We start from the raw sequence: 27550 nt of genomic DNA on the forward strand, positions 1-27550 counted from the left end.
GCAGATCCTCCAGCGATGGGTTGGCACAGCGGCCACAACAATGGGCTCCGTGGCAGGGTAGGGGTCGTGGGGCTGGAGCAGGAGGGGCTTCTGTCAAGGTCACTATGAGTCAGAACCGACTGGAGGCACCCAGCCGCCGCCGCCACCACCCCGAGACAGCCGCACGGATGACATTTCATTCAGTGGTGTTAAAGTGGATGGTTCATAATACAAAGGATTCTGGGTGGCCCCGAATAGGAGGGAGGTCCATGGCGGAGTAGTGTTGACACCAGGAGATGTCACACCCAACCCTAATGACCCTGACGGGAGGCCAGGCTGCTCGAAAGGATGTCGCTGCAGGTTATTTCTGTCCCTTCGCGCCCCCTCAGCAAAGCATAGGTTCTTCAGCCACTTGCTTCCTGAAACCCAGTCAGATGTAGTCAGAGGTTCCGGTATTATTAAGAATTCAGTGAAATGTCACAGGAGGGGGGATTCTGCTGCTGGCTGCTTCACTCCAAGCTGTTCTCCTGACTCACTGTCCGGGCCCATGTTTCCCTGTTTCCTCCCACGATCACGGTCACCCTGTCCAAGCCGGCCTTCTCTCTGCCCCGGGCGGGGCTGGCAGTAGTCTGCTGCTGTACACACCAGAGAAACCAACAGGAAGGTCTTTGCAGATTAACGGTGAAGATTCTCCCGGGTGGCTGTCACCATTCCAAGTTGGTAAATGACAGAGGTTGAGCAATATGTCTTCATCAGAATTTAAATCAGTCAAGGAAATGGAGGAGGAAAAGGTGAGGGGTGAGGTGGCATCTCTTGGCTTTAGCGGGCTGCCCCACCTTCCTGCCCTCCCCAGAGACCGAGCCCCCTTGGAGTGGGCAGGCTCTCAGTCAGAATGCCAGCCTTCCCAATCCTGGCATTTCGGAAGGACTGGGAACCCAGCAGGCATTTCCCAGTCTCTCTCCGTAAGGGGCTGTGTCCAGAGCCTCTGCTGGTGACAGATGTGTGTGTGTCTCGGAATCCATTGAATTCCTACCCCTTGGATATGGCTACCTAACCCTCATTGAACTCTGGGGGGACTCGGGGTGTTTGTAGCGGGGAATAGAATGGCTCCCCGCCATCTCCCCACTTTGGAGACCCTCATTGGGGGGCACATCCTCCGCCGTTTCCTTTTTTCCCAGGCAGCACTGGGCTTGATAGATCGCGTTCATCTCCAGCCCATCCTCCACCCCCTTCCCTCCTGGTACTTTCGGGCTCTTCAGCCCTGTTGGGTTTTTTTGTTTGTTTGTTTTGTAATCTTGAGAGTTGAGGACACCTTTGAGAAGGTGAACTAGGTGAGGCCCCTCTTGTTGGGGACTTGCTTTCGACCACGTGTGCTGAATAGTCATGTGTGGGTCTGAGGTCTGTGAACCACTCTCATGGACTCCAGGTTAAGAAGCTCGGGCTGGCCCATCCGGGCACTCCTCCCTGCCTGCTTGGAGAGGAAGGAGACTTGCCTGCGTTACTTCCTGTTTTGCTTCTGTCCAGCCTTGCCTCCTGGTTTTACTTAAGTTTCCTGAGAGGCAAATCTGAGACAGACAGACACACAGACACACACACACACACACACACACGTCCAGGAGATTGACTTCAGGGGTCTTTGCTTAGACCTTGTACTTCAAGCATACACTGTGAAGCAGTGGGTCCCTCAAATGGGGCCCCCAGGTTGGCTTGTTAAAACTTTGTTTCTGGAATGGGGCCTGAGAGGAGCCTGGTGGCCCCCACGATTAAGCACTTGGTCTGCCAGAAGGTGTGTGGCTAGACTGTACCCTGAAGCTGTGCGGTTGAAAATCCTGGGAATCAGCTCCCTTTCCCACCAGACCCCAAACCCCCATGGTTGCTTCTGCTCATAGCCATCCCCTATCAGCGGTTCTCAACCTGTGGGTCGAGACCCCTTTGGGGGCGTGGTCCAACAACCCTTTCACAGGGGTCGCCTAAGCCACCAGAAAACACAGGTTTCGGATGGTCTTAGGAACCAAGACACTGCTCCTCCATTCGTCTCCAAGTGGGCCCGCCCACATATGAGTACCCGGTGTGAAGACTGTTACCCACCTGTGTTACATCACTGCTTCAAGACAAAAGTTCATTTATCTGTAATTAGAAATAAATATTTCACAATATAGGATTGCATATTTTTGTGATGAATCACTATGCTTTAATTATGTTCAATTTGTAACAATGAAAGTGCATCCTGCCTATCAGATATTGACATGACGATTCCTAACAGTAGCAAATGACAGTGATGGGGTAGCAACGAAAATAATGTTATGGTTGGGGTCGCCAGCATATGAGGAGCTGTCTTAGAGGGGCACAGCATTAGGAAGGTGAAAACAGCTGCTCTACAGAGTTTCTGAGACTGTAAATCGTTAGGGGTGCTGATACGGACATCTTTCTCCAAAGGAGCGGTTGGTGAATTTGAACCTCCTGTCTTAAGATTACTAGTTCATTACCATCAGGGATTGTTCTTATTAAACATTGTAGCCCAGAAAATTCTAAAGAGCAGATCTGCTTGTTTGCATGGGATCAGTGTGAATTGGAATTGACCCGATATTATTCGTTACCAACAACAACAAGCTCCTGGTGAAGCTGGTGTGAGGACTCACCACCCCTGGGGATATCAGCTCCAGGTGCGTCCTTGAGGTTGCCTGTGCTAGTCTAGGTTGACTAGAGAAACAAATCGAGCATGTCTCATATATAAGAAAGAGCTTTATATAAAGAGTAATTGCATATTAAAACATTCCACCCCAGTCCAGATCAAGTCCTTAAGTCTGGTATTAGCCCGTCAGTGTGATAACAGTCTTTAAATTCTTCTTCAGACTCACGCAACACATGCAGTGATGCTGAATGCGAGATCACAAGTCAGTGAGTGGCAAGTCTTGTGGATCCTGTGGCAGTGGAAGCATCTCAACGCTGGTGTGGGACTCCACGTGGCTCCTCCAGCACCATGTGGCCTGTCAGCAGGCAGATGAAGCCGAGAGTGTGTGTCCCACCTTGAGGGAGGATGACAGGAGTTCCCAGAATCCTCAGGAGAAGGCCATGTCCACACAGAGGCATGATTGGCTATGACCTGATTGATAGGCTAGACTCCACCCCTTTGCATGTTGTCAGGAAATTACGTCACTGCCACATTACCCAAGTCAGAGTGGGCAAATAGCTACCCTTTCTGCCTCAAAGGATTGAGCATTGTGGAGGCTGTGTGAGCTCCTGTGCCCCCCCTCCCCCCCCCCCCGTGCTGGTTCAGTGGCTCTGCAGGAAGGCAACCTCACTCTGAGGGTGTTGGGGGAACTATGATGTTGGGGGCATTTTTGGCTGCTGCTCAGTGGCGGAACTCTGCCCTCCCTTGTGGGAGACCTAGGTTCAATTCCTGACCAGCGAACCTCATGCGTAGCCACGCCCCTTCCTAGCCATAGAGACTGAACAGGTAAGGTATCACAGGAGACAGACTAGGGAGAGAGGGATCTGACAGTCCGCTGAAAGAAAGGACGCCTCATGGAACTCCCACGGAGCTGACCTGCAGGATGGGGATGGTACAGGCCTGGGCAGCCGTCAGTGAGTCGGACATGATGATGAGGGGTGGGCAGCAGCAGGGACCTCTGGAGGGAGGGGGCCAAGGTTGCCTTTGCCAGGAGGAGGAGGAACTGTTGCTTCCAGAATCCAGCTGTGCTCCATGGGGAAGCACAGAGACACAATCCTTGCTTTTCCCAGACCATGCCAGTTGCTGTGCCGCCTCAGTGTGTCTGCTCATATGCTTTCTTCTCGCCACAGATCCCCACAAAAGACGGATCGTACCAAGAAAGCCAATGCCTTCTGTTAGCTGGCTTTTAATTCTTGCCTTTCAGGGACATTGCTTCTTCTAGAACCTTCCTTTTAAAGCACTACAACATGTTTCTTCAACACCTGTATTCTGACATGGAGCTTTTTCGTTGGGGGGTAGAGGGTGGGTCGGGTATCAGACCCATGCAGTAGAACACAACCCACACGCCTTGCTGTGGGCACCAGGTCCAGGATGCTTGGCCTGCCTTTGCCCATCTGGTGTCGTTTCTTTTTAATGCCCTATCAGACCTCCCTCAGCCCCTCATTATTGGCTTTGGTTGTTTCGCACCTGCTGTTTGTTTTTAATGTGAAATTGAAACCCACTAAATACGTCACTTTTTATTTTCTTGAATTTGGTAAAGCGTTCCAGGCATCTGTGAAGGTGAGAGCCCCTGTGCGCGCAGTGAAAAGCCACCTTCCTGGCTCCCCAGAGGCAGAGCCTCCATCCCTTGTTTTCAAGTGGCCTCAGATCTGTTTTTCTGGGAACATTTATCGACTTTTGCTAACATTTCTATGACAGCCTTTTGGGAGGGGTGGGGTTATTTTAAGGGGCTCTGTTGGTATTAGACACACATAGCCTTTCTAGTCTGGTGTGATGGGTAAGAGCTTGGACCTACATCCGTTTGTGTAGAAAACCAAAAATCAAGCTCATTAGCATCGAGTGTATTCTGACTCACTGCGACCCCATAGGACCGGCTAGGACTGGCCCTCTGGGTTTCCGAGACTAACTCATTGTGGGAGTTTGGAAGTCTCATCTTCCCTCTCTGAGCCACTCAGTGAGACAGCAGAGCTGCCTGAGAGAGCTGGAGGCCGCTCTCTCTACGGGAGCTGAGTGCCAGGGCTTGCCCTCCCAGAGGGGCCAGGCAGTTGGTGGTTTTGGACTGTTGACGTGATAGCCACCATGCCACCAGTGATCTGTTGGTGTCCCAGTGCCTCCTTATTCTTCATAGCGGCTACAGAAGAGCCCATTGTTGGCTGTAACAAAATGATTATCAGGCCAGTGGCGTCCTGTGGTCCCTTATGTTGCTTCTCGAGTCCCCGGGCGGAGCAAAAGGCTGTGAGTCAACAACCCCAGTCAACCCCGAGGTAACCCATGGTCACCGCTGGCATGGGGTGTCCTGAGTCAGATTCAACTCCACTGCAGATGGTTCTGTGGTCCCAGCTGCCTTAGTCGGTGCACAGCGTGGCTCACTGGTCTAGCGGGAGTTTATATTAGAAAGTTTTCATGGGGTGGGGTGGGGACCCCTGCAGGAATGATGGGGTTTCTCTGCGGGAATGCACCCATCGGATTCGTGTGTTTGTTCTCTCTCTAGCTGCTCCGTGCCTTTGGGCCTCCATTTTGATTTCTGTGGGAATCTTCCCCAAGACTGGTGGTGGTGGAGGTGCTGGTGGGGTGGCGTCTGTTCACCCTCACGATGCCTGCGGTTAGTGTTTAATTTCCTCCCCGGGCTGTGGCCCCCACGCTGCCTGCTGTGGCGAGTCGGTTCCGACTCTGAGCCACTCAGTTGGGACAGTGGAGCTGCTGGAGAGAGCTGGAGCCGCGCACCAGGGCATCCCCTCCCAGAGGGGCTGGGGGCTCGAATCCGCTCTGTTCTTTGGAGCAGGTGACTGCCTCACGGTGGCACCTCCAGGGCAGCGGCATCTCGGCGTATGACTCTGAAACCCACTCAGAGTTTTCCGCAAGTGTCCGTTGCATTGGTTGCGTGATGAAGCGGGGATTTTTTTCAGAAAGTGGTCCAGGAAGCAGGGAAGAGGCCCATCCATGGTCTTCCTCGCTGCATCTGCCGGGAAGAAGCCTCTCCTCAGAGGCCTCTCTGTTTCCATGGCTTGTGCCAAGGGTCTGTGCCAGGTCCCTAACCTACATTCTCACCCACACGCTGACCTGGCGATCTGTCAGGAGCACAGCCAGGCACACCCGGTGGAGCAGGTCCCTGTCACTCTGGGGTGGGGTGGGGGTGGTGCCACATCTCAGAAGCAGCTTGAGGATGAGGTTTTTGGCCAGGAGACTGGTTCAGCCTCTCCCTTCTTATGCTGCCAGGTTCAGCCTGCGTGTGGGAGCGCTTGTCCACAGTGAAAACTGAGTTGAGGAGCTTCAGCCCGCCGGGGGGGGGAGGGGGGAGAGGGGGCACGGTCTTCCCCTCCTGCATCTTTTCACTCTGCCTGCTGTTCTCCCCTCTCCTGGGAGTGCTGGACTATGTCCTTTAGGATGTCAGGTGCCCCTTCACTCCCTGCCCTCGCTCACAGAGTTCCCATCGACATGGACAGGGGTCTGCGGCCTTGGGCTATGGGGGTCTTGGGATGTTTAAAGAGGGCGCTGGGAGGATTGAATGGCAGGGGCTGGGTGGCCGGTGGCGTTCAAGGGGAGGCTGACAAAAGATGGGGCCACCCTTCTCAGGGGAGAATGATCATCTTCAGGTACAATGTCTGTGGTGACTGAGCCGTGAGAATTTGGGGGGCAAGTGGGGCGCACTTCTTTTTCACCCAGTTAGGCATTGTTAGCCTTGGACACACAAAGGGACTTTGTTCCCACGTTCGGCGATGAGGTAGGTTTCCTCCTTCATTTTCTTGAAAATGTTCTCATCTTTCATGATTTTCTTCTTTTGCCATCCACCGTGTAGGGGGGACATTGTCCTCTGGGACTGGAAGACCCCAGTGCCTTGGGAACAACCTGTGGCCGCTGGGCCCTGGCCTTGTGGGTGGGGGCAATAGAGAAGACTGGGGACTGTGGCCAAGCGGGCCATTTCCATCATCTCCATTGGTGCCCTGGGAGGGCTTGCAAACAAACCTGGAAAGCTTTGTGGGTTGCTGTTCGAAGTTTCCCAGCTTTTACATTTTGAGAATGACTCAACCATTTTACGAAAACACGAGGGACACGGGTGATCTCTGAGACGGAGTGATGGTCTAGTAGGTGTATTCCAGGAGGAGGGATGCTGCAGAGTGGCTCTGGAAGTCTGGGACAAAGATGCGTTGGCCCACGTCTGTCGGGGCCGCAAAGCTGCCCCGCTGCTTTCAAACTGGTCCTGTGTGTGTCTCTTACAGATCCCGGCTCCGCAGAGCGAACAGCCCAGAAAAGGAAGTTCCCCAGCCCTCCGCACTCCTCCAATGGCCACTCGCCCCAGGACACGTCCACAAGCCCCATTAAAAAGAAAAAGAAACCTGGCTTCCTGAACAGTAACAGTAAGGAGCAGGTAAACGGACCCGCGGTTCTGACTCGCACAGTAGGGCAGAGGCAGCAGGGAGAAGCGCTGGGGGTCCCCGGGTTTGTCTGTAGCTGGGGTTCTTAGTAGCCACTGGCTGTCCTGCACAGAAAAGGCAGCCCCCCCCATTGTAACTACAGAACCATTTTCAGTGGGTTTGCAGATCTGTTTGGGGGACAGGTCACCTCCCCAAATGAGACCTAGAGGATGATGATGATGGGTGTTAAGGTTTAGGGCTTCCCCAGAGATGAAGGGTTACCCCATTCCAGGACTCGGTTTCCCATCTTGGGCCGGTGGGACTGCTGCTGAGTTCCCAGGGAGGTGGGGGGTGGGGAGTGGGGGCTAATGGCCCCACGAGGTCTAGTTTTGTTCTCTCACGGTCTCAGTTTTCTCATCTGTAAAATAAAGGCTCAGGGCCAATTGGGGGGGGTGGGGGTGGCCAAGACACTCCTTCCCCATAGCCTGCCATCTGTAACAGGTCCATTTCCTCTATTGGCCAGTTTGGAGATTGTCTGGGGGAATCTTTCAGCTTTAAAATGCTCCCCAGGGGAGAGGGCCTATCATTGGGATCCATCAATCCCTTCCACATGCCCTGAGGGCCAGCTCTACTAGACCATGCACACAGAACCTCTCCAGCAGGGGTTCCTGGAGAACTAGCCTTCCAAGCGTTTTGCATATTCTTGAGCCCTGGAGTGGGCCCTGGGGATCTGGGGCTGAATGAAACAGGCCTGTTGCTTTCTGGGAGAGAAACCCGGCAGTGGTTCAGTGCCTGGCATCGTGAGCACAAGTGTGTTTCCAGGCTTAAAAGGATCTGCTGCTTCTGCTCCGTGCCGCCGGGTCAGCGAGCCTCAGAGTGTCTACCTTGGCTGTGGCAAAGGGAATTGAACTTCAGTGGCTTTAATAGGAAGGAGAAGTCGTGTTTTTAAAAGTGGCAACTCGGTTCGCCGCCACCCAGTTGATTCGGACTCACAGCGACTCTATTGGACAGGAAACATCTGCCGCGGCAGAAGCTTATTCTTCGGGTCTCCAGCGGTTGACTCTGTTTTTCTACTGTGACCATTCCCCTCGTTCACCCGTCTATTGTTGGACTGAAAACTGAGTCCCGGGGCTCTTCTTGTTGGTTCTTCCTGGCATTTCTTTTTTTTCCCCCTGTCTCACTCCTCCTCCCTCCTGGCCAGGCCTGGACTCCTGGCGCCTGGCGCCTGGGCCTAGCAGTCCGTGAGGGGGTCCATGCACCTGGAGCCCAAGTCCTGGGCCTGAGGTGTGAGCTCCCCACTGCAAACTCTAGTGTGTGTGTGTGAATACACTTTGAATACACACATCTGTAATGACTTCCTCTCTGCCCATGGGCCTCATTGGCAGTTTATTTAAGAGCGAACCCCTTAATGATTTAACTTGCACACCATCCGTGTTTTATGATGGAGTGAGGGACGCCCTCTGAGAACATGATTTCATCTTCATAAACGAGGTGGCTTAGCCAGGCCCACCCGCCAGAGCTGGAGTCCGAGCCTAACTGGTCATTTTCTTTTGATGGACTGTGTCTGGCCCGAGCACCATCACCCAGAAGTTACTTTCCGCCCCCTCTTTCCAGTGTCCTGTGCCCCATTTTGTGGGCTGCGGATAGGTGGGGTGTTGGGGCGCTCCCCCAGCCTCTGTCCTCTTCAGCACCCTCCCACCCCCACCCCCACCTCCATCCCGCACTCTATTTCTGTTCTGCTGACCGGATGCTTGGAGGCACTGGAGTGCCTGTTTGCGGCTTCCTCCCTTTCCTTTACTCTAGCTTCTCTTCTAGGAGCTCTGGTAGCGAGGTGGTTATGTGTTGGACTGCTAACCCCAAAGTCGGCAGTTCAAAACCACTAGTTGCTTCAAGGGAGAAAGATGGGTTTTTTATTCCTGAATAGTGTTTCAGTCTTGGAAAATCACAGGGGCAGTTCTACCCTGATCTAGAGGGTCGGTATGAGTCGGCATCAATTCGATGACTGCGAGCAGTTTCTCTTAGATGTTCTTGTGGTCTAGCAAAGGCATCTTCTGCTTACTGAACACAAAGCAACATAGCACGTTTCCATCTTGATTAAGGAGACCTTTTGCTACTAAGTGGTGTGGTATCGTTGAGTTTTGTTCCCCCCCCCCTATTATTTAGAGAATACTTTATTAGTTTCTGTAATCAAACTCATGTCGATAAGACTTTACAGATTCACTGTGTGTTCATTACCCCTGTACAAATGGGGAAAAAAAATTAAGTTGAACATTTCTAGACCAAGATGGCCGTTAATTTCTGTACAATGCCAACTCAACACAGTACAACTGGGATACTTTCCCAAAGTTGCCAGCACAGCGAAAATTTCCAAAAATTAAAATTCTATCTATCATCTATCTTCATATAAAAAGGCCACTCACAGTGTTATGCATCAGTGCCAGCAAAAACTTCTCCAGGTTCTGCAGTCATCTGAACAAAATTACAGAGACATCCAGCACATTCCATTAAAGAAAACAAAAGGGAAAAAAATACAAACCAAAACTTCAGAAAATAGCGAAGTTCTGTAAATGTTGGGGTACCTGGCCACCATTTTTTTAAAGTTAGCTTTTCCATCATCATTGGAAAGACACACGTTCTAGAGTCACATCATTAAAAAACTCGCTCTGGTAAAGCACAGTCACTGTTGCCTATCACGAAGCAGGTACAAGATACTTTCCATTCAGAGAGGTATGCTAGAGTAAGGCCTTACATCTGTAATACTAGAGGATACCATTTAAAAGGCATCATGGTATCATTGAGTTGTAAAGATGCACTTCATCTCCCCCCCACCCCCCATTTTCCAATAATTGGGAAGTCCATGCTCTTTTTAGGGTGGATTTTAAGAGCTTTAAAGCAAGCCCTTTATTGTAGGAGGACAGGGTCCTGGGGTTTTATCATGAACTTCTTACCGTCCCGTGGCCCCGTGACTTCACTTGGAGAGGACAGAACCCGGCTGGTTTACCTCGTGTGGGGAGTGTCCTGAAGCCCCAAGAAATGGCCTTGCATTAGTGTGGCAAAAGGGCAGGTGTCAATCTCAGGAGATTTGAATTTTAAGTGTCTTCTTCGGGGGTTTTCAATGTTTTCGCCAATCCAACAGAGAAAGAACGTGTTAGCAGATTTGTGCAAAGTAGCTCCCGGTATCCTTTTTTGAAAAAACGTTTTATTAGGGGCTCGTGCAACTCTTATCACAATCCATACATACATCAATTGTGTAAAGCTCATCTGTACATTCATTGCCCTCATCATTCTCAAAACATTTGCTATCCACTTAGCCCTTGGCATCAGGTCTTCCGTTTTCTTTTTCCCTCCCTTTCCGCTAAGGAGCTCTATGGAAAAGTGCTGAGTGGAAAACATACTAAGACACGGGAAAGTTAGCTCCCTCGAGTTCCCGCTGCATCGCTTTCACTGTGTTCCACATGCATATACGCACATAATCCCACGGGGGTGGGTGGGCTCGGTCTTAATTTGTGGGCCCATGGGTTGTAGCTCCCTTGTTGGGCTGGGGGTAGTGTATTAACAGTTGGCCAAGTTGGAGTGACAGTGGGGAGTGTAGCTGAGGAAGGGCTGCCCCCTTAGGTCTTTTTCAATGAGTCCCCGAGTCCCCGCTGTCTTTTCTGTTCCCAGGCTGAGTGCCATTTGCCCCCCTACATGTCTGAGGCCAGAGACCCAAGGGTCCTTTTCCACCCGTTCATGTTTACCTGTGTGGCCCCCTCCAGGGAATGAGCGTTTGTGCCCACTTTTCCACACGTGCATTCTGGACTCACAGAACACCCAGCCCCTGGTTGATGCAGACCAGTGCCTGGCAAACTGTGGCCTGAGGGGGCTGATTTTGTAAATAAAGTTTTATTGGTACACGACTCCCTTCGTTCATTCTAGGATTGTGTAGGACTGCTTTTGAGGGAGGAAAGAAGTGGGTGTCTTTTCCCGTAAGAAAACCCACACGGGCAGTTGTACCCTATCTTAGGGGCCCTCTTTGGATTGGCGTCAACTCGATGGCAGTGAGTTAGGTAGTTTTAGTGACTGCTTTTGTGCAGCGTCAGCAGAGTTGAGTCGCTTCCATAGAGACCAACAACCTGTAAAGTTCAGCTGTCTCCTCTCTGGCTTTCTAGATGAAGTGGGCCAGCGCCTGGTGTAGACGGAGATATTCCAGGAAGGGGTTCATGATCAGGCGTGCCCTAGTGCCCTGTTAAACCAGACGAACATTTACTCGCGGCGTAACCTGCAATTATCCTCAATTGCACAGGTTTCAACCTGTTCATCTAATGATCAGGGTAGCAACACAGCCTTGTACGAGCGGAGGAAGAAAAAAAAAATCGTCATTCACTTTACCAGAAATGATTTGGTTTTCCTTTTTTCCCCTCCCCCCATGTTCCATATTCCTTATCAGATTAATTTTTATGGATCAGGATACATTTTACAAGCAGCAGAGAGGCAGGTATCTGATTTGACAAGAAGATTAAGGAGCCAGCTCCTCCTGCTCCCTAAGGGGAGGATAGGCCAGCCCACCCCTCCTGGCCCCTGCCCAAGCACCCTCCCCTGGGCCCGTTGGGTGGTGGTGGAGGTGGGGTAGGGAGTGGAGGGAAGTCTCAGTACCCCAGCTTGTGTTGCTATAGAAAGGGCTTGGGTGGAGTCGGTGGCGAGATGAGCTGTCACATTCGATTCTTGCCGTTCCATTGAGAGCTGAGTCTTCCTGTTCTGTTACACACTTGTTGGGAGTTGTGGGGGCTAATACAGTGTACTGCTATCTTGCACAATCCGCGGAAGCATCCCGGACATCCCGGAAGACCTCTCACTCAAGTCTATAGTTCTGCTGACTTGACGGGGTGAGCTTATCTTTCCGTGGGAGTTTCTCTCCCCTCTGAGCTCCTCAATCGCCAAAGAACTCAAAGGAGGCCTCCAGCAGACCAGCCTCGGTCCTCGGCCAGAGTGTCACAGCTTGGAGAGGATTCTGCTGGCATCTAGTGGGCAGAGGCCAAGGCTGTTAACTAAGCCTATCCCCCAAAGCCCAGGATAGGGCCAGGGCCCCTGCCACCAAGAATTTCCATCCCACTGATGACCATCCGCCCCTCGTACTGAGATGGATGAACCCAGCTCACAGTGTCACCATGTCACGGCCCTTCTTCTGTCTAGCCCTCTTCCTGCTTCTCGGATCTCTCCCCCCTCTAAGTTTTCGCTTTTGGTAGAATTATTTTGAATTACAGGAGAGCATTCATGCTATGACCACATGCTCCAACAATAATCCCACTGCCGTGAGACGATGAATACCCAATCATACTGTCCCTCTTGGTCAGAGGACTGCTGCTCCTTAGGGTGCCAAGGCTGTCAATCTTCACAGAAGCAACTGTCTCATCTGTCTCCTGAGAGGCAGCTGGGGGGCTCGACCTGCCGACCTTTTGATTAGCAACCCAGCTGATCACCACTCCCCCTGAGGTCCTCCATGGTCTCTGAAGGGGACCCCCAGAGAAGCAGAAGCCCTGCCCGAGCCACACACCGTCTTATTTTTGCCCCGACCCTTCCTCTGGACTTGGGGGTTACGGGAGGAGAAGTCTTGTGGATCTGGTGTCCCTGTCGAGTAAGACTGGGAGTTCTCTCTTCAGAGGTGGTTGTGGAGATGAATTGACAGACGCCACATCAATGCGTACCATAACGATGCTGCTGCTCCTGAGAAGCCGGAGACCGCTGTCTCTGAAGCGCTGACCTTTGGGAAATAACCGTGCTCTGGAACACGATCGTCCAGCCTTGGCGTCTTCGCTGTTCGGTGAAACGCAGACGAGGCCGGCTGAGGAGAGTGCCCCGGGGGGGCTCTTCGTCACGGGATATGGGAGTGTCGGTGTTTCTAGACCTGTGACTCTTCATACTGAAAGCCAGGAGCAAGACATGGGTCCCCGCAGTCATCATGGCCTGGCTGCCTAGCCCTTGGCATAAAGAAAACAATGTCAAGTGCTGTCAGCTCATTGAGTCAAAACTGATGCTGGTACGCCGCGAGGATAGGACTGTCCATCAAGAATAGACTGGGTAGGGAATAAGGGCCAATATTTAAAAGCCCACGGCTCTTCCGCGCGTCCACGGTAGCCTCTTAAAGATCTACTAGGAAAAGATCTCCTTTTGTATTGACAAAAATTACGCAGCAGCCCCCTGACAAGTGTGCAGCCTCTTTAAGGAGAAATGGTCCTTTACTGAGGCACAGAAGTGAAGCCTGTTAAGCAGCGCGGTGTATTCAAAGGCACACACTGGTCATGGACGTGGCCATGGGATTATCGCTGTTCTTGTGGGACCAAGGCTCCCGGGGTCACATAGCTCGTTCTCAGATCTCTTTCTTATTCAACCCCCGGACTCTTCCGTCTTTCCTCCCTGTGTGGGCATTCCGAATGAGGCATTTTCTTTGATGTCATTGGCTGGGGCTCTGCAGGATTTGGTACTCAGTGAGTAGAGTGGCGGGTCTCAACCTTCCTGATGCCACGGCGCTTTCATACAGTTCCTCATGTGGTGGGGACCCCCCAACTATAACGTTATTTTCGTTACTACTCCATCACTTGTTATTTTGCTGCTGTTATGAATCAGGCGACCCCTGTGAAAGGGTCGTTCAACCCCTAAAGGGATCGATTCACAGGTTGAGAACCGCTGGATTAGAGAAACATTTCTCTCCACCCGGTTGGGCAGAAAGAGGTCTGGCGCTCTAGTTAACCATCCATCCATCCTCTCCTGGTGCTGTTGTTACATTGTTTCTAAAATAGGAGCTGTGGGCTCCTCAGCCAGAGATGGAGGAATTTCATGGCCACTGTCACGCCCAGGGTTCACAGGGCTTCCTGCATTGGGGGAGAAGGGGGTAGACTTTCCCTAAATGGACGATTGTGTTTTTGTGATTCCAATCCAATGGATGGGGTTTAACTGATCCCCTCAGATTTCTCCAAGAGAAGATCGCTGCCATCTTCTGGGCTTTGGGAATTTGGACCTGCAGATGGCTGCCTCCAGCACAGCCAATGGCAGGGCCGTGTCAGACGCAGGCGGCAGGCCATTCCTTGCACCCCAACCGCCGTCCCGCAAAGCTGGGGGTGCCCACGGTTTACAGATGAGAAAACAAGCTGAGAGAGGTTCAGAGACCCCTGCCCAAAGGCCACCCAGCGGGGAGCTAACATTTGCACCCAGATGTGCCTGAGGCTAGAGCCCTGGGTTGTCTCACCACTGTAGTCCCCAGCCAGGCTGCCTCATAACTCAGACCCCTGCTGTTGGCCTCTTAAAAACAGAAGAGGAAGACAAACATTGATTATTATCCTGCACCTGCAAATTCTGCAATTTTGCTAGAGCGGCCTCAGCTAGCGTTTGACTTTGGAAGGAACTTGGGGAGATGCTAACCTTTTTCTCTTGTTGTTTGTTGTTGATGTGTTTGTTTAGACTCCTTTGGCGAATGCACATTTGTTTTGAAACCAAACCTGTCTTTCTTGCCTACATTTCAGTCAGCACTAAGACATGGTCCGTTTTACTATATGAAGCAGCCACTCACCACAGACCCTGTTGATGTTGTACCGCAGGATGGACGGAATGATTTCTACTGCTGGGTTTGTCACCGGGAAGGCCAAGTCCTTTGCTGTGAGCTCTGTCCCCGGGTTTATCACGCTAAGTGTCTGAGACTGCCATCGGAGCCGGAGGGGGACTGGTTTTGTCCTGAATGTGAGGTTAGTCCCTGACACGCGAATGAATGCGCTCCCTGCTGTGCTGCCTCTCCTCTCTCTCCCCTTCTGTTCCTGCCTCCAAGAGGCAGCTGCCGCCTTCCACTGTATCTCCTGGCCCCCACCCCCTTTTGGGGAGCAGCTTCAGGCTTGTGCTCAGCACGGCAGTTTTTGGAAAGACAGTCCACTTGGATGCTGCTTCCGGATTCGCGTGGGCCTTGGTGCCTTTTTTTGAGAGCTGCGCCCATCGCCAAGTCTACCTGCGTGGAAGGTTTCAGGAGTCAACCTGAGCCCGAGCCGCTCGTGGACCTACACCATGTCTCTGGAGACTTCCTTCCTTGTGGATGTGCCCCCTGCACTGGAGGGGGCCACGTCGGGAAGACCAATGGTGGTGGCCGCTGGATTCTTTCTCAGGCAGCAAGGATTTGGCTCCTGTTGATGTCGGATTCTGCTTTGAACGAAAACAGCCACATATGCCAATCTTCAAAAAGACATTCCAAGAACCAACATGAAATGGCATCCAGTGTGTTAGAAGAAAATACACCAAGGAGGGGGCGCAGAGGAGGGCCTGCGGGGGTGCCAAGTGTACCTGTTGGAATCGGGGAGGCCATGGTAGGCCTCCTGAAGATGGGAGAAAGCCCTGGAGGAGGTGAGGCATGTGTGAGAGCCAGGCAGCCACCCGGAGGCCCAGGGACCTGCGGGTGCAGCGCGGAGAGAGCAGCTTACCTGGCAAGGTCGGGGAATTGAGCGCACTGCATCGTAACAATTGTCCGTGAAACCACCTATGAGAAGCGTCCCCTTTTCTGAGCGGGCTCCGGTTCTTGGCAACATCTACGTTCCTGGCTCGTCCCCAAGCTCGGAAAGCAGCATTGATGTCTACGGAATCATTCAATCCGGAATGTCGCTGGGCTCCCAAGATAAATGGGAATCAAGCTCACAGGAGACGCTTTCTGCACGTGAGATGGAAGGTCCCCTCCGTGTATGGTGTGGGATAAAGGCCAGCTTTGTCACGCAGTGTGTGGCGCAGCCTTCGTGCAGGACAAGCAGGCCTCGGATGAAAACACGATCACCTGGTGGCATCCTTGGGAATTCTCTGTCTCATGAGGAAACGAAGGCTGCTGGTTCTCCAGGTTCCTGGACACATGCATTTTGCTGGGTGGTGTGTGTTAAAGAGCCTAAGGCCATCCAGCCACTTGTGGGAAGCTGCCTCCTTCTATTTTCTTTCATTATGATTAACTCTTCCAAATGAGTTGATAGGATACATGGAGGGAGCAGTTCATTTAGGATCAGACTGCCAGGAGCAAGAGCTGCCGACGAAAGGAGGCTTCAGACGTAGGGCTCTATTACACTATCAGCTTGTGAAGAAAGATGGGGAGGCAGAGTGCAGTTGGTTCCGAGCTCAAAACGCCTCTCCCATCGCTCTATCCCATTGTTCTCACTGTTTAGCAATGGGAATGGTTCTCTGTAGATTAGTCAGTAAGCCGGTGCTCACTGAGCTCTCTGTTTCTATCCAGAATTGTGACTTTGAAAAGGTATAGGAAGGTGCTCTCGGGAGAGAGACCTAGTCGCAGGAAGATGTTTTTCAAGGTGATGGGAGAAAAAAAGTGAAATTGTTCACCGCAGATTAGTAAGTACCCGCCAACTTGTGCTTATCTGGCTGATGGTTATGAGATGGTTGCTGTGAGTTCAGGCTTCTTCCCTGAGCTGAAAACTTTAAAAGGAAGGGCATCTCCTCATTTTCCGGCTAGCCAAGCCGGGAAAGGTCTTGTCTTTGCGTTCTTTGGTCATGATTGGTTTACCAGTCCCATGGGAAGAATGCAAGCTTGGGATTTTGCTGGTCTGGTCATTTTCATCTAAGGTTGTGGGAAACAGGCACAGTCGTGGGGGGGGCGGGCAGAAGGAATGACGGTTGAGCAGCCAACCCAAGTGTTGGCCATGGAACTAGGTACTCACGAGCACTTAAACCAAGTGTGTCCTCTCTGCCCGTGGTTCATGTCTCTTGAGTACCCTGTAGGGGTGATTTGGTAAGGCAGTCAGCACGGACAATGGGATGCTGCAGCATTGGGTAGCTAAGCAATTGGGCATGAGCGTTGGGCTTAGTTCTCAGCTATCGAGTGACGCCTACGTTGCTTCAACAACCAGCCAGCCGGAAACCTGGCATTTCTTGTCGGAGACCTGGAGGTGCTAAGGATTCGGATGCAGAGATTGGAGGAAACTTCTCAGCACTCCATGCCCAGTGTTTACTGGCGTCCACAGAAGCTTCTTTGTGCTATTGTTGGTGCTCTTTGAAGAGATACAGTACCAGACTTGCCTTCCCTCCGGCTCCAGACATCTCAGGCCGCTTCTTTGATGGAACGACCCTGATGAAGTAGCAGCTCCTGCTCATGGAGGTAGGCAGCCTCAGTGCCCTTGGCACGGTTTGCCACAATGTCAGGATGACTTCACCTAGGTGATGATGGAGAATGACGTCATAGTTATTCTTAGTCCAGCGCCTTCCTTTGAGTCCTCCGTCTACAGTGTCCGATGGCTTTTTCCATGGGTGACAGCACTGGGTTCCTGCCTTGTCGCTTCCCCAAAGATAGCGCTCAGAGCCTCAAGAGGATCGAGAGAAGAATCCATTCCATGTGTCACGAAGCCACCCGTGGCTTTTCCTCTCAAATCCCCTTTCTGGAAACCCCGGCAGAGATGAAGATTTCCCAGGCCTCCGCCTACTCATGGCATTTTCCCATCACGCTCTCTGCTTCAGCTGAACACGCTTCCTAATGCCGTACATGGATCGATGCGCTCTTCGTTTTTACCCACTGATTCGGTCCACGTGGGCCAAGTAGATGAGAGCCCCTGCCGAGAAAAACAATGTATCGCACTTAGATGGGAATTTTTAAAATATTTAAATGTGAGTGCTTACTGGAAGAGCAGCCTGGAAGGGCAATCCCTGCCCAGATGGTAACTGAGGCTCACTGCCTAGTTTTTCTCACGGGCATCTCTGTGCTTTTTGACTTGTAGAAAATCACCGTGGCCGAGTGCATCGAGACTCAGAGCAAAGCCATGACCATGCTGACCATTGAACAGCTGTCTTACCTGCTCAAGTTCGCCATCCAGAAAATGAAGCAGCCGGGGGTAAGGAGACCGTGCCCTGCGTTCAAGTGGAAGCGCACGTGGTGACTTGCTGGTTTGTTCTCTGCACACTCTTGTTCTCGGCGGCCTTGGTCTTTCGGGCACGTGCCCACGGGCCTTCGATCCACTGGCATACCCAAATTCAAACATTGGGAAATTCAGCTTAAAAGGTGGCATGATGTTGGGTTTCTTTTTTCTATTCTTTTGTTTCTAACACCCAGTTAATTTTTATAAAAGACAGCTGTCTGTGTCCCAAAGGACCCAGATGGGCACAGATAACAACCCATTGTGAATCAGGAAATGACAGAGAGGTGGGGCAGGGGATGCCCATCTCATAGGCTGTGGAGTGGAACTCCATACCCCATTAGGGAAGAGGAAGCTTTGTGCCTCCTTCCCACAGGAGCTAGGCACTTTCCATTTTAAGGACAGCTGAGCCCAACCCAATTTCCCTGTACCTGGAGTCTGATGGTAACCTTGCATGGGGACCTCAAGCAATGAGATTCCCAGAGAGAGAATTTCCTTCCGGCCTTCAGTTATGCAGGGAGGCTTGATAGGCCTTTGTCCCTTAAAGTCCACTCTGAAGCAGGGTCACTATATTCTTGCCTGCCTCCAGGGCGCCATCCATCCTGCTGACAGGGACGTACCCCAGCCCTGTCATAACCATTGCGCTGTGTGCACTTCTGGTTAAAGTACATCTGAAGATCTCCAAGTCCACGCGCAGTCTCTCCTGAAACAGATCATCAGTTAGCAGTGGAGACCCGCCCCACTTGAGCTCCCTGCAGGGACAGCAGGGTGGAACAGTGTGTTTGAACCCTTGTTGTTCCAGGGTCAACTGTGTGAGGCACAAAAACCCCGAAGTACAAGCCAAAAAGCCAATCAGTATAGCATGATGCGTTTCCTCCAAGGAATCTAAAGGGAACGGCGTGTGGCATGCCCTTTCCAGATGTGCACGCAGACACTGGCCCGTTGGTTGGTGAGCCTTGGGTTTGCCAAGTCAAGTGACGCTGCAGAAAGGGAGCTGGTTACACCTCGAGTCACTCCTAGGCCTTGGCTTTGAGGCCATGTTCAGATGTTTGATACTCTGATGTCAAAAGCAAACCCAGAGCGAGCCAATTGGCTGTGAGGATGGAAGCGGAAGTGTAGAATAACCTCCAGGTGGTGGGGGGGTGTTGCTCTGGGTAATTCCTATGCCAAGGGACAAGGGGTCGCTTCCTGACTTTTAGCTTCAGCGATGTTCCACTTAAGACAGCTAACCAGAAGCATAGATCCATGTAGGCCCGCCAACACTGTCCAGTAGAAACCCCAAAATAAAGACTGAAGAAGGCCTTACTAATTAACATTGGGCAGAAAGCTGTGGATTTTTGTTGAAGCAACCCAGTTTTGTTGAAGCAACCCAGTTTCATTCGAGATGCGAGAGGCCTCAGCTGGCGATCGATGGGGCAGCCCATGCGCTTGTGTTATGTCTGGTACTTCAGCAAACCTCACAGACTTCTCAGCAAGTAAATACCTCCCGTCCCTAAATGGGCCTCGTGATTTGAGCTGATTCAAGTCGGGTGTTAGTGAGGGCAACCAGGACGAGCAGTGTTCATGCTGACAGACTGCCACGCAGACCCTGTTCAGAAATAGGCTGGCTTCTCCACGGAGGCAGAGTACAGGTCCCCCTCACGGTCTAAACTTTCCCGTCTCTATAAAGTGTCTGTTGGCATTCAAAAAGAAAACCTCACTTCCTACCCATAACGGCCCTCTTCGAGTAGAACTGCCCTATAGACTCGGTCCTTGCTGAAGCAGGCTGGCACCCCTTTCTCTAGCCAGGTGGGTGTTGGCAGCTGAGCACTTAACCACGGTGCCACCCGGGCTCCTTTTGTTCACACTCAGCGGAATGTTGCCCCCAGGGGGCCCTACCTCCCCCCGAGTTAATTCTGAACACAGAATATTGTAGCATCAACACGAGTCTTGTTCAGTCAGCATGGTGGCCCAGAGTGTGAGGTTCTTAGCTCATTCTTAATACCAAGGAGCTTAGGACTCTTACTTGGGTGCTGTCGAGTTGGTTGGCACTCCTGGGGACCCTTCGTACCACAGAGGGAGACATTGCCCCGTGCTATGTCTTCCACACAGTGTTGTCATGTTTGAGTCTCTTGTGTCAGCCCATCCTGCTGATGGCCACGTCTTGTTGATTGACTACTTGGGTAGATGTTGAAAACGAAACAAAACCAGAATGCAGCGGGGGCTCAAGGTGATCCAGGACTGAAGAGAGCGAAAAGTTTGCCTGAAGTGGACACCCCACTCCCACCCCCACTCCCACCCCCACCCCCAAGGATATTCTTTGTGGCTGTTGGGTGTCGTTGGGTAGATGATTTGGGGTTTGTCATGACACCATGTGACTTGACTTCAAGGCTGGGATCTTGTCAGGAGCAGATGGCCACGTCCTCCTCCTGAAGAGTAGCTTGTGGGTTTGAACAGCCAACCTTCTGTTTAGAAGCCAAGCCTTTTCATCACTGCACTACCCGGGCTTCTTGGGGCACCCTTTAGAACCAGGGATGCCCATCTCAGTGTGCGAGGCCCTGTTGGGGACGAGAGCTGGTCTTCCTCACTGACATGTCTGTGTGTCCATGTGCGTCTCCTCTTTCGTAGACGGATGCATTCCAGAAGCCCGTCCCGCTGGAGCAGCACCCCGACTACGCAGAGTACATCTTTCACCCCATGGACCTTTGTACATTGGAAAAGGTTGGCCTTCACCCAAGAGCCTCGCACTGTCACCCAGTCGAGTGGTCCAGGTGCCTCTCAGGATCCCACCTCACGCTCCGTGGCCTGGCTCAACGTAGCTTTCTCGGCCTGTTCCCCACTCAGTTTGAACTTGGACGGAAGAATTCCCTTTGATCCCTTGGCCTCTCCTTGCCAACATTCTTCCCAGGATCACGATGGCATGTTGAAATCCCCGGGCTAGCTTCTAATACTTCTACTGCAGGGGCGCCAGGCCTTTACCTGGAAATGGCGGTAGCCTCTAAGAATGAGTGGTTGGTGGAGACCCTGCCTCACCTTCCCTTCGTAGAGTTGCCATTGTGTGCAGCAGGAAGGAAGATGGGGACACGGACGGTCTGGGTTAGCAGGTGGCTGCTGAGCAGTTTTGAGAATTATATGCTAAAAGCCCACGCGTCGCATTCTACCTGTAATGCTCTCCATCATGCCCGTGACCTCGGCACCGCTTGGCTTGGCTACTCCGCTCCCTGCTCCCACATCGGGCTAATGGGAAAGCATCGGCATCAGGAATCCGTCTTTCCTGCCGTCCCCACTGATGCTCCACAAACGTTAGTTTCGTACATACTCGTGGTCCGGGGAGAAAAGGAGGCATTTAAGTGAGCGAGGATCCCAAATCCTAGCTTTGAAGCCTCTAGCTTTGGGCATCTAAGTTCCTGAACGTGACCGCGGGTGAGCTTCCCCTTGGGGACATGGGTCATCCCTTCCACCGAGTTCTCGGTAGGCGTACGGAAACGCACCTGTGATACATAAGACATGCAGGTCTAGAAAGGTCCCGCGGCTCCTTGCTACCTGATAGTGCTGTCTGATGAGACCATGCCACCCAGGCCTCAGCCTAGGGCATCTTGGGAGGGGAGGGGAGGGGCGGGGGGGAGAGGGCGCCTTCGTTTGGCAAGTGCTGCCTAAGAAAACGCTGCGGGGACACAGCGGTCGTTGGCGGCGACTCGCACAGATTTGCCGGTGACGGTGCTCCGTGGTTTTCCCTCCCCAGAATGCTAAAAAGAAAATGTACGGATGCACCGAAGCCTTCCTGGCCGACGCGAAGTGGATTTTGCACAACTGCATCATCTATAATGGGGGTGAGTGGCTCCGCTCAGCCTGCGGGAGAGAGTGATGGGCACACTGCCTGGCCCTCACACGCCACCTCCCAAGCCGGGCACTTGCTCCTCACTTCCGGGCCCATGGGCCGAGACCCTTGAGCAGAGTCCACTGGCGGGTGCGGGTCAGGGCCAGTCCCTGCGTAGACTCTGAGGTGGGGCTGCCGTCAGAGTGCTTTGTCCTCTGCAGCCGGTGCTGCTGCTCGTGACTAGATGTTGTCCGAGTTCTCCGGGGCTGTCAGTGCCACAGGGCACGGCTCTGACACATGGGTTCTCTCTGAGGTTCTGCAGCTGGAAGGCTGGATTCGGGGGGTCAGCCCCAGGCACTTGCAGGGCGCTCTGGGGGAAGGCTCTGGTCTCCTTTAGAGACCTGTTGGCCCTCACGTCCCTTGGAGCTCTCAGGACAGGGAGCCCCAGGTCGAGAGGATGCATTGTGCTCTCTGCTGCCCTTTCTGGGCGATAGCCAGGGGAGGTGCCGCCTTCTGTCTCTGCTCCCATGTGTAATCACTTTCAGATCTCCAAAGAGATGGACCCACGATGCCACCGCATGCTGTGGATTGTGTCCTACCCAGTTAACATAACTCACACTCAGCCTGCTTCCAACCCACCGCCACAGGCCTGATTCCGACTCGTAGCGAGTCTAGACAGTGTTTCTGAGGCTGTCAGTCTTCCTGGGAGCAGACAGCCTCATTTTTTTCTCCTGAGGAGCAGTGGTGGTCTTGAACCGCCGACCTTGTTGGTTAGTGGTCCGATGCTTATTCAGGATATCTTTATTAACGGCACGAAGGTTGAGTTACAACGAAGAGATCGCAAACTGGAGGGAGCCGGTGTCTTTTCATGTGCCATTAGCTCTTTCTTCGGGGTAGTGTCTGTTCACATTTTTTGCCCATTTAAAAATATGGATTGTTGTGATTTTAAAATCTAGATAGCAATGTTTAAAAATAGTACATTAGGGAGGACTTTACATGTCAGACCATCAGCGTTTGGTATTTAACAGTTTAAACGGCTCGTTGAAGCCCCAGGGATTGCTTAGGTTTTTGTTATCAGGGTTGGTGGCAAGGAGAGTTGTTCACTTTGCGGATACCCGTCTTGTCTGCATCCTTTTCAAGGCCTCTGAGGATTGAGTGGGTTTGAGACACAAGTGGAGTGCGTTGTTTCTTTTCCCTCCTGACCCTGTCTCCCTCTGGCCAGGTAAACCCTAAGGGGCCCTGCCCACCTGGGTTCTCTGGTCCCAGGACCTCTCTGGGGCTGCCCTCTGCTGGAACTCTGTCTCTGGACGAGAACTCCCTTCCCCTTTGGTCGTCGCAGCCTCTAGACCTGCGACGGTGTCTGGACCCTCCCAGGACAACCCTGACCACACTTAACGGAGGGTGCGGCTTTTCCTGGTGTGGCTCATTCACCAGAGTGGAGGGCTCTGTAAGGACAGACCCTCTTATTTTCAAAGCCAGCCAGAAATGGTTAGCAAATTTCCATTTTCTGAGAATTCCATCCCAGTTCAAAGAAGACCTCTTGTTGACTCGTTTAGCCCCAAGGAGCAGCCAGCTCAGCTTCTCTGCTCATTAACTGAAGAATGGTCTCCTGAATCAGGGACTCCTTTCAACCCTAGATTACTCGGGCCTCCAATGGGGATATCCAAGTCCATGGCCTAGTGTGACTTCATGCGGCGTTGACCAGAGAATGGAGCTTGAAGCACCGAGCCTAAGAGAGCTGCATGTTTCAGGGTCTGCTCTCCTTTGAAAACACTACCTGGGCTCTCTGGTGGGGACCATGGCTCCTGTAGGATGGGGGTGTGTTTTTCAAACTAGAACCTGTAAACTTTTGGCTCATAACCGGAAACCGCACAGGTGATGTCTCTTCAGAGGGGCGGGCACTGCATCATTCGGGAGATGGAATAGAAAGTTTGGGCTGGTATTGAAAGAGCCCCTTGCCCTTGGCTTTTAGCCTTGGTAGACTTGATCCCGGACTCAGCCAGCGGAGAAGTTGGTTGGGTGCCTAGGCCCAAGGAGGATGCTGCTGCTTCTCCCTTTGAACTAATCCTGTTTTCCCATTTCCCCAGGAAATCACAAATTGACGCAAATAGCGAAAGTAGTCATCAAAATCTGTGAACACGAGGTAGGTGTTTCCCTCTGAGCCTCTGCCCCTTTTGAACATAGCCAAGAGTGAGGGGCCAGGCTGGCTGAGGCTCTGTTCGATGAATGGCCCAGTGAGCAGCTGTGGTGGCTGGGAATCATGCCGGCGTGGGCGGCAGTCCGCCTCCTGTAAGGACACCAAATAAGCAAGCTCACTGCCATCGAGTCCGTGCTACCCCACTGTGAGTTTCTGAGTGTTTTCCTTCCTTGGAGTGAGTGGCTGGTGGTTTCGAACTGATGACCTTGCGGACTGTAGCCCAAGGAGTAACCTAGCCACTCCACCCCTTAAGGAAAATGAAGATGTGAAACGGGGCTCTGGCCGAGCCCAGAGCTGAAGGGGCTGCAAGTCCCCGGCAGGTTTTGTTCTCCCACCTTACGGCTTCCTCCGACACAGCCATCGTGAGAGTTCCTGCTGACAGAGAGGAGGTCCCGCCCTCTGACCTTGGCCCGCTACCTGGGCCCCAGACCTGCTCCCTTTTGATCTGCTTGCAGAAGCTGTTTGGGTTTTGATAAGGCTTTGGTCTCAGCTGGTTCTCAGCGAGCCCTGGACATCTGTCCCTCTTGCAGATACCCCTAGTTCTGATGGTGGGGGTGCATGAGGACCCTCTGGACATGAGAGCCATGGGGGCTGTGGGAGCTTAGGGCTGGGCTGCAGGCAGCAAAGCCAACAGGGAGGCCCTCTCCACCGATCCCCACTGATAGGAGGGGAAGCCCAAGCACACCGGCCTCGATTATCTTTTTGTTCGGTTTTGGTATGATATGTACAGAAAGCATATCTAGATAGTGCCAGGACATGTCCGTATGTCCCACTCCTCTCTGCAGCCATACTCATCTATATGGCTTTCAATATCTCTTTTCACTTACTCTGAGTATATGTTTTTCACAACCGCAGCATTCCCACGCACGGCATGGAACCATTTAGATCGCCTAGCTCCCTGTTGTCCACTCAGGCCATCCCTGGCTTTGTCAACATCTCCAGCAGCCCCTCTGCCTCCCGGGCCTCTGCTGATGTCCTGAGGATGATTGGTCGCCAGGCAGTGATCAGGCCAGAGGTTGTCAACCTGGAGGCAGCAGGTTCCAGCAGGTGGAGCCTGATTGTCTTCTCTCCGATTTGTAGCCATTCACACACCGGCTCGGGTTACTTGCCTGTCTTGGTGCCCACTGCCGTTGCTGATGTTAGGAGCTCCCTTATCGATCGGTTGCCGTGGTCATAGAGCCTATGACTGAGCGTCCACGCTGTGTTTGCCATGTGGCTCGGAGATGCGAGGAAAAGACAGGCTGCTGATGCCAAGGTGATAGCTAGCAGTGTCGTGCTGAAGTACGTGGGCTTCCTAACCCAGTGTACAAAGCTGGCCCCCATGTTAGCTGCATGTAACCCCTGTGTTAGCTGCATGAACTTGGCTTGCTCACTTGACTTTTGGAGTCTTCACATTCCAACTAAGCTGGGGATGACCCCAGATGCACCTCACAGTGTGCTTATGAGCTTAAAGTGAGTTACTTTTGGTCGCCATTTAGTAGACCTATTCAGCGCATTCCCTGATCTTTAGTAAGTGTTCTTTAACGGGATGCCGGCCCGCTTCCGGACTTTGCATTTATGGATGATACTTAATTCACACAGCCGTGCTTGATCGGGACGATACCTAGTTTTCCTCTTGGACCACTGGTGGCCTCGTGGTTTCGCTTTGGGATGCTCACCTGAAGCCAGCGGTTTGAAACCATCAGTCATCTCCAACCTTCCAACCCTCTTCTGGACAAAGATGAGACTTTATTCCGCCGTGAATAGTTAGTCTCAGAAATCCCAAGGGGCCAGTCCTACCCTGTCCTATGGGGCTGCTAGGAGTGGCAGCCTCCTTCCTGGCAGTGAGAGACTTTTCATCGCGGCCGAGCGGGAAGCTACAGCTCTCCTTCCCATTCTCTAGCAGAGGACGTGGGAGGCCACCCAAGACAGGCGCCTTTTCCAAAGGCCCCCAGCTGGCCAACCCTTCAGCCTGCGGGTGGACTTCAGGCAGGGCTCTCGCGCCTTGGCGGGAGTTTAATTTCCCAAGAAGGGAGAAGAGTAACATGGAATTATGTTGGGGGAATTTACAGAGAGCCATCAATGGGGGGGACCGTGCGGGAGACATGGTGGTCATGAACTCTTTTCGACAGGATCTTATATAGAGAGAAATTGGCAAGTAGAGGCCAACGGGGCTAACATGAGTTGAGGGGAGGGCTCATGTCAGGGGGTTCAGATTTTGTTGTTAACATAATGCAGGGTTTCCCCACCCTCAGCACTGTGGGCATTTTGGGCGGGGCAGATCTGTGCTCTGGGGCCTGTTTTGCAGCCCTCTGGGCCTCTACCCGGCGATGCCTGTCTCATAGCCTCACACCCTCAGTGTGACAACCAGAAATGGTGGCCAAATGACCTGTGGGGTGAGAGTGGCATGTGAAACAACCCTGCCCCGGTTGAGGGCAGCTGCTAACCAGGAGAGCACCGGGGTCCGATGTGTGCGTGTGAAAGGTGGCTGTGGTCTGTGGAGCCAGAGCCGCCCCGCAAGGCAAGAGCGGGAGCTGGGCGCCCTGGGAGAAATGGTGGCAGCTTGGACTCGGCCAGAAACGCAGCTGGCAGGAGGCGTTGGCTCCTTCTCTTCCTAAGGAACTGTGCTTAGCTGCCTTTATCCCTCAGAATTATCAAGCATGTGCTGAGGGCCTCCAGCCTGGACGGCATCCAGGAGGACGCCTTCTAATGCCCTTTCTGCTTTACAGATGAACGAAATCGAAGTGTGTCCCGAATGTTACCTAGCTGCTTGCCAGAAACGAGACAACTGGTTTTGCGAGCCTTGTGTAAGTTGGATTTCTTGCTTCACCTCACCCTCTGACCCCTCATGCCCCGGACACAGCTGTGCCTGCCCCGTGGCCACTGTTGCCAGGTGGCCCATGCGTTTGGAAGATTACTGAGGTGTTTAAAGGGACTTTTTTTCCCTACCTAATAAAGTAAGATTGAATTTAAGTCATCCAGATCAGCATCACCTCTAAGACACACGGTGCATACACATAGCCGAGGCCTGACGGGGCTAACTCTCCTGAGCAAGACCTGCAGGGCTGAGTGGGAAGGAGCTCAGCCAGAGAGATGTGGGAACACGTTGTCCCAAAGCAGTGGGCGCGCTGTTGACATCCTGGCCTGGGTCTCTGTTGGAGGGTTGGGAATGTGCCTCTCTGGATTAACTGCTTCTTGGGAACCAGGGCGTCACCTTAGTGTGGTTTCCTGGGGATCTGCATTTCCCAAACTGGTGCTCTGACGAGAGAAAGGCGATGGAGTGATCGGAGCAGCGTTTCCCTCTACCCCTGCCTTTGGAGGTGAACGCTAGGACAGTTAGATGCTCTGAGTTGCCTTTGATAGAAAGTGCCAGACCAGTTGATGTCGATTCTGGCCGACTAGTTCTCCTCTGAGTGCCAGAACCGTGCTCTGCAGGGTGGTTCTGTGGTTTTTTGGGGGGTGTGCGGGAGTCGATTATCAAGTCTTCTTCTGAGGCTTTTGGCTGCACTTGGGCCCTCATACATAGTGGTATAGCTAGCCGAGTGCGGTCCCTGTACCACCAGGGTCTTTGCATACACAAGGCAGCTGATTCTGGCCGCAATGATAGGCCTGGCACAGGGCGCATCGAATCCTCCGTTACTGTGGACATTAGGCACCGCCAGGTCCATGGTGCCCAGAAAGGTGCAACCTGTAGCCACCCAGGTCATCGCAAGTGCTAGGCAGGGGCAGGAT

At 52.7% G+C, this 27550-nt stretch overlaps 1 protein-coding gene across 17 annotated transcripts in view; it reads left to right on the forward strand.

Moving 5' to 3' along the window:
* The window catches only part of ZMYND8 (zinc finger MYND-type containing 8), a 112692-nt gene that overhangs the window by 33553 nt on the left and 51589 nt on the right, over positions 1–27550 (forward strand). For 12 of the 17 annotated variants that reach the window (XM_075528642.1, XM_075528655.1, XM_075528643.1 and 9 more), the window contains 7 exons: positions 6868–7016; positions 14496–14714; positions 17712–17825; positions 20454–20546; positions 21568–21655; positions 23730–23785; positions 26548–26625. In XM_075528642.1, coding sequence (XP_075384757.1) covers positions 6868–7016; positions 14496–14714; positions 17712–17825; positions 20454–20546; positions 21568–21655; positions 23730–23785; positions 26548–26625 — 797 coding nt within the window. The remainder of the gene's footprint in view (positions 1–6867; positions 7017–14495; positions 14715–17711; positions 17826–20453; positions 20547–21567; positions 21656–23729; positions 23786–26547; positions 26626–27550) is intronic. The other 5 variants (XM_075528648.1, XM_075528658.1, XM_075528653.1 and 2 more) reach the window with 2 other exon arrangements.

This window comes from Tenrec ecaudatus, chromosome 12 (genome assembly GCF_050624435.1).
Source record: "Tenrec ecaudatus isolate mTenEca1 chromosome 12, mTenEca1.hap1, whole genome shotgun sequence".
In the NCBI taxonomy this organism is placed as follows: domain Eukaryota; kingdom Metazoa; phylum Chordata; class Mammalia; order Afrosoricida; family Tenrecidae; genus Tenrec; species Tenrec ecaudatus.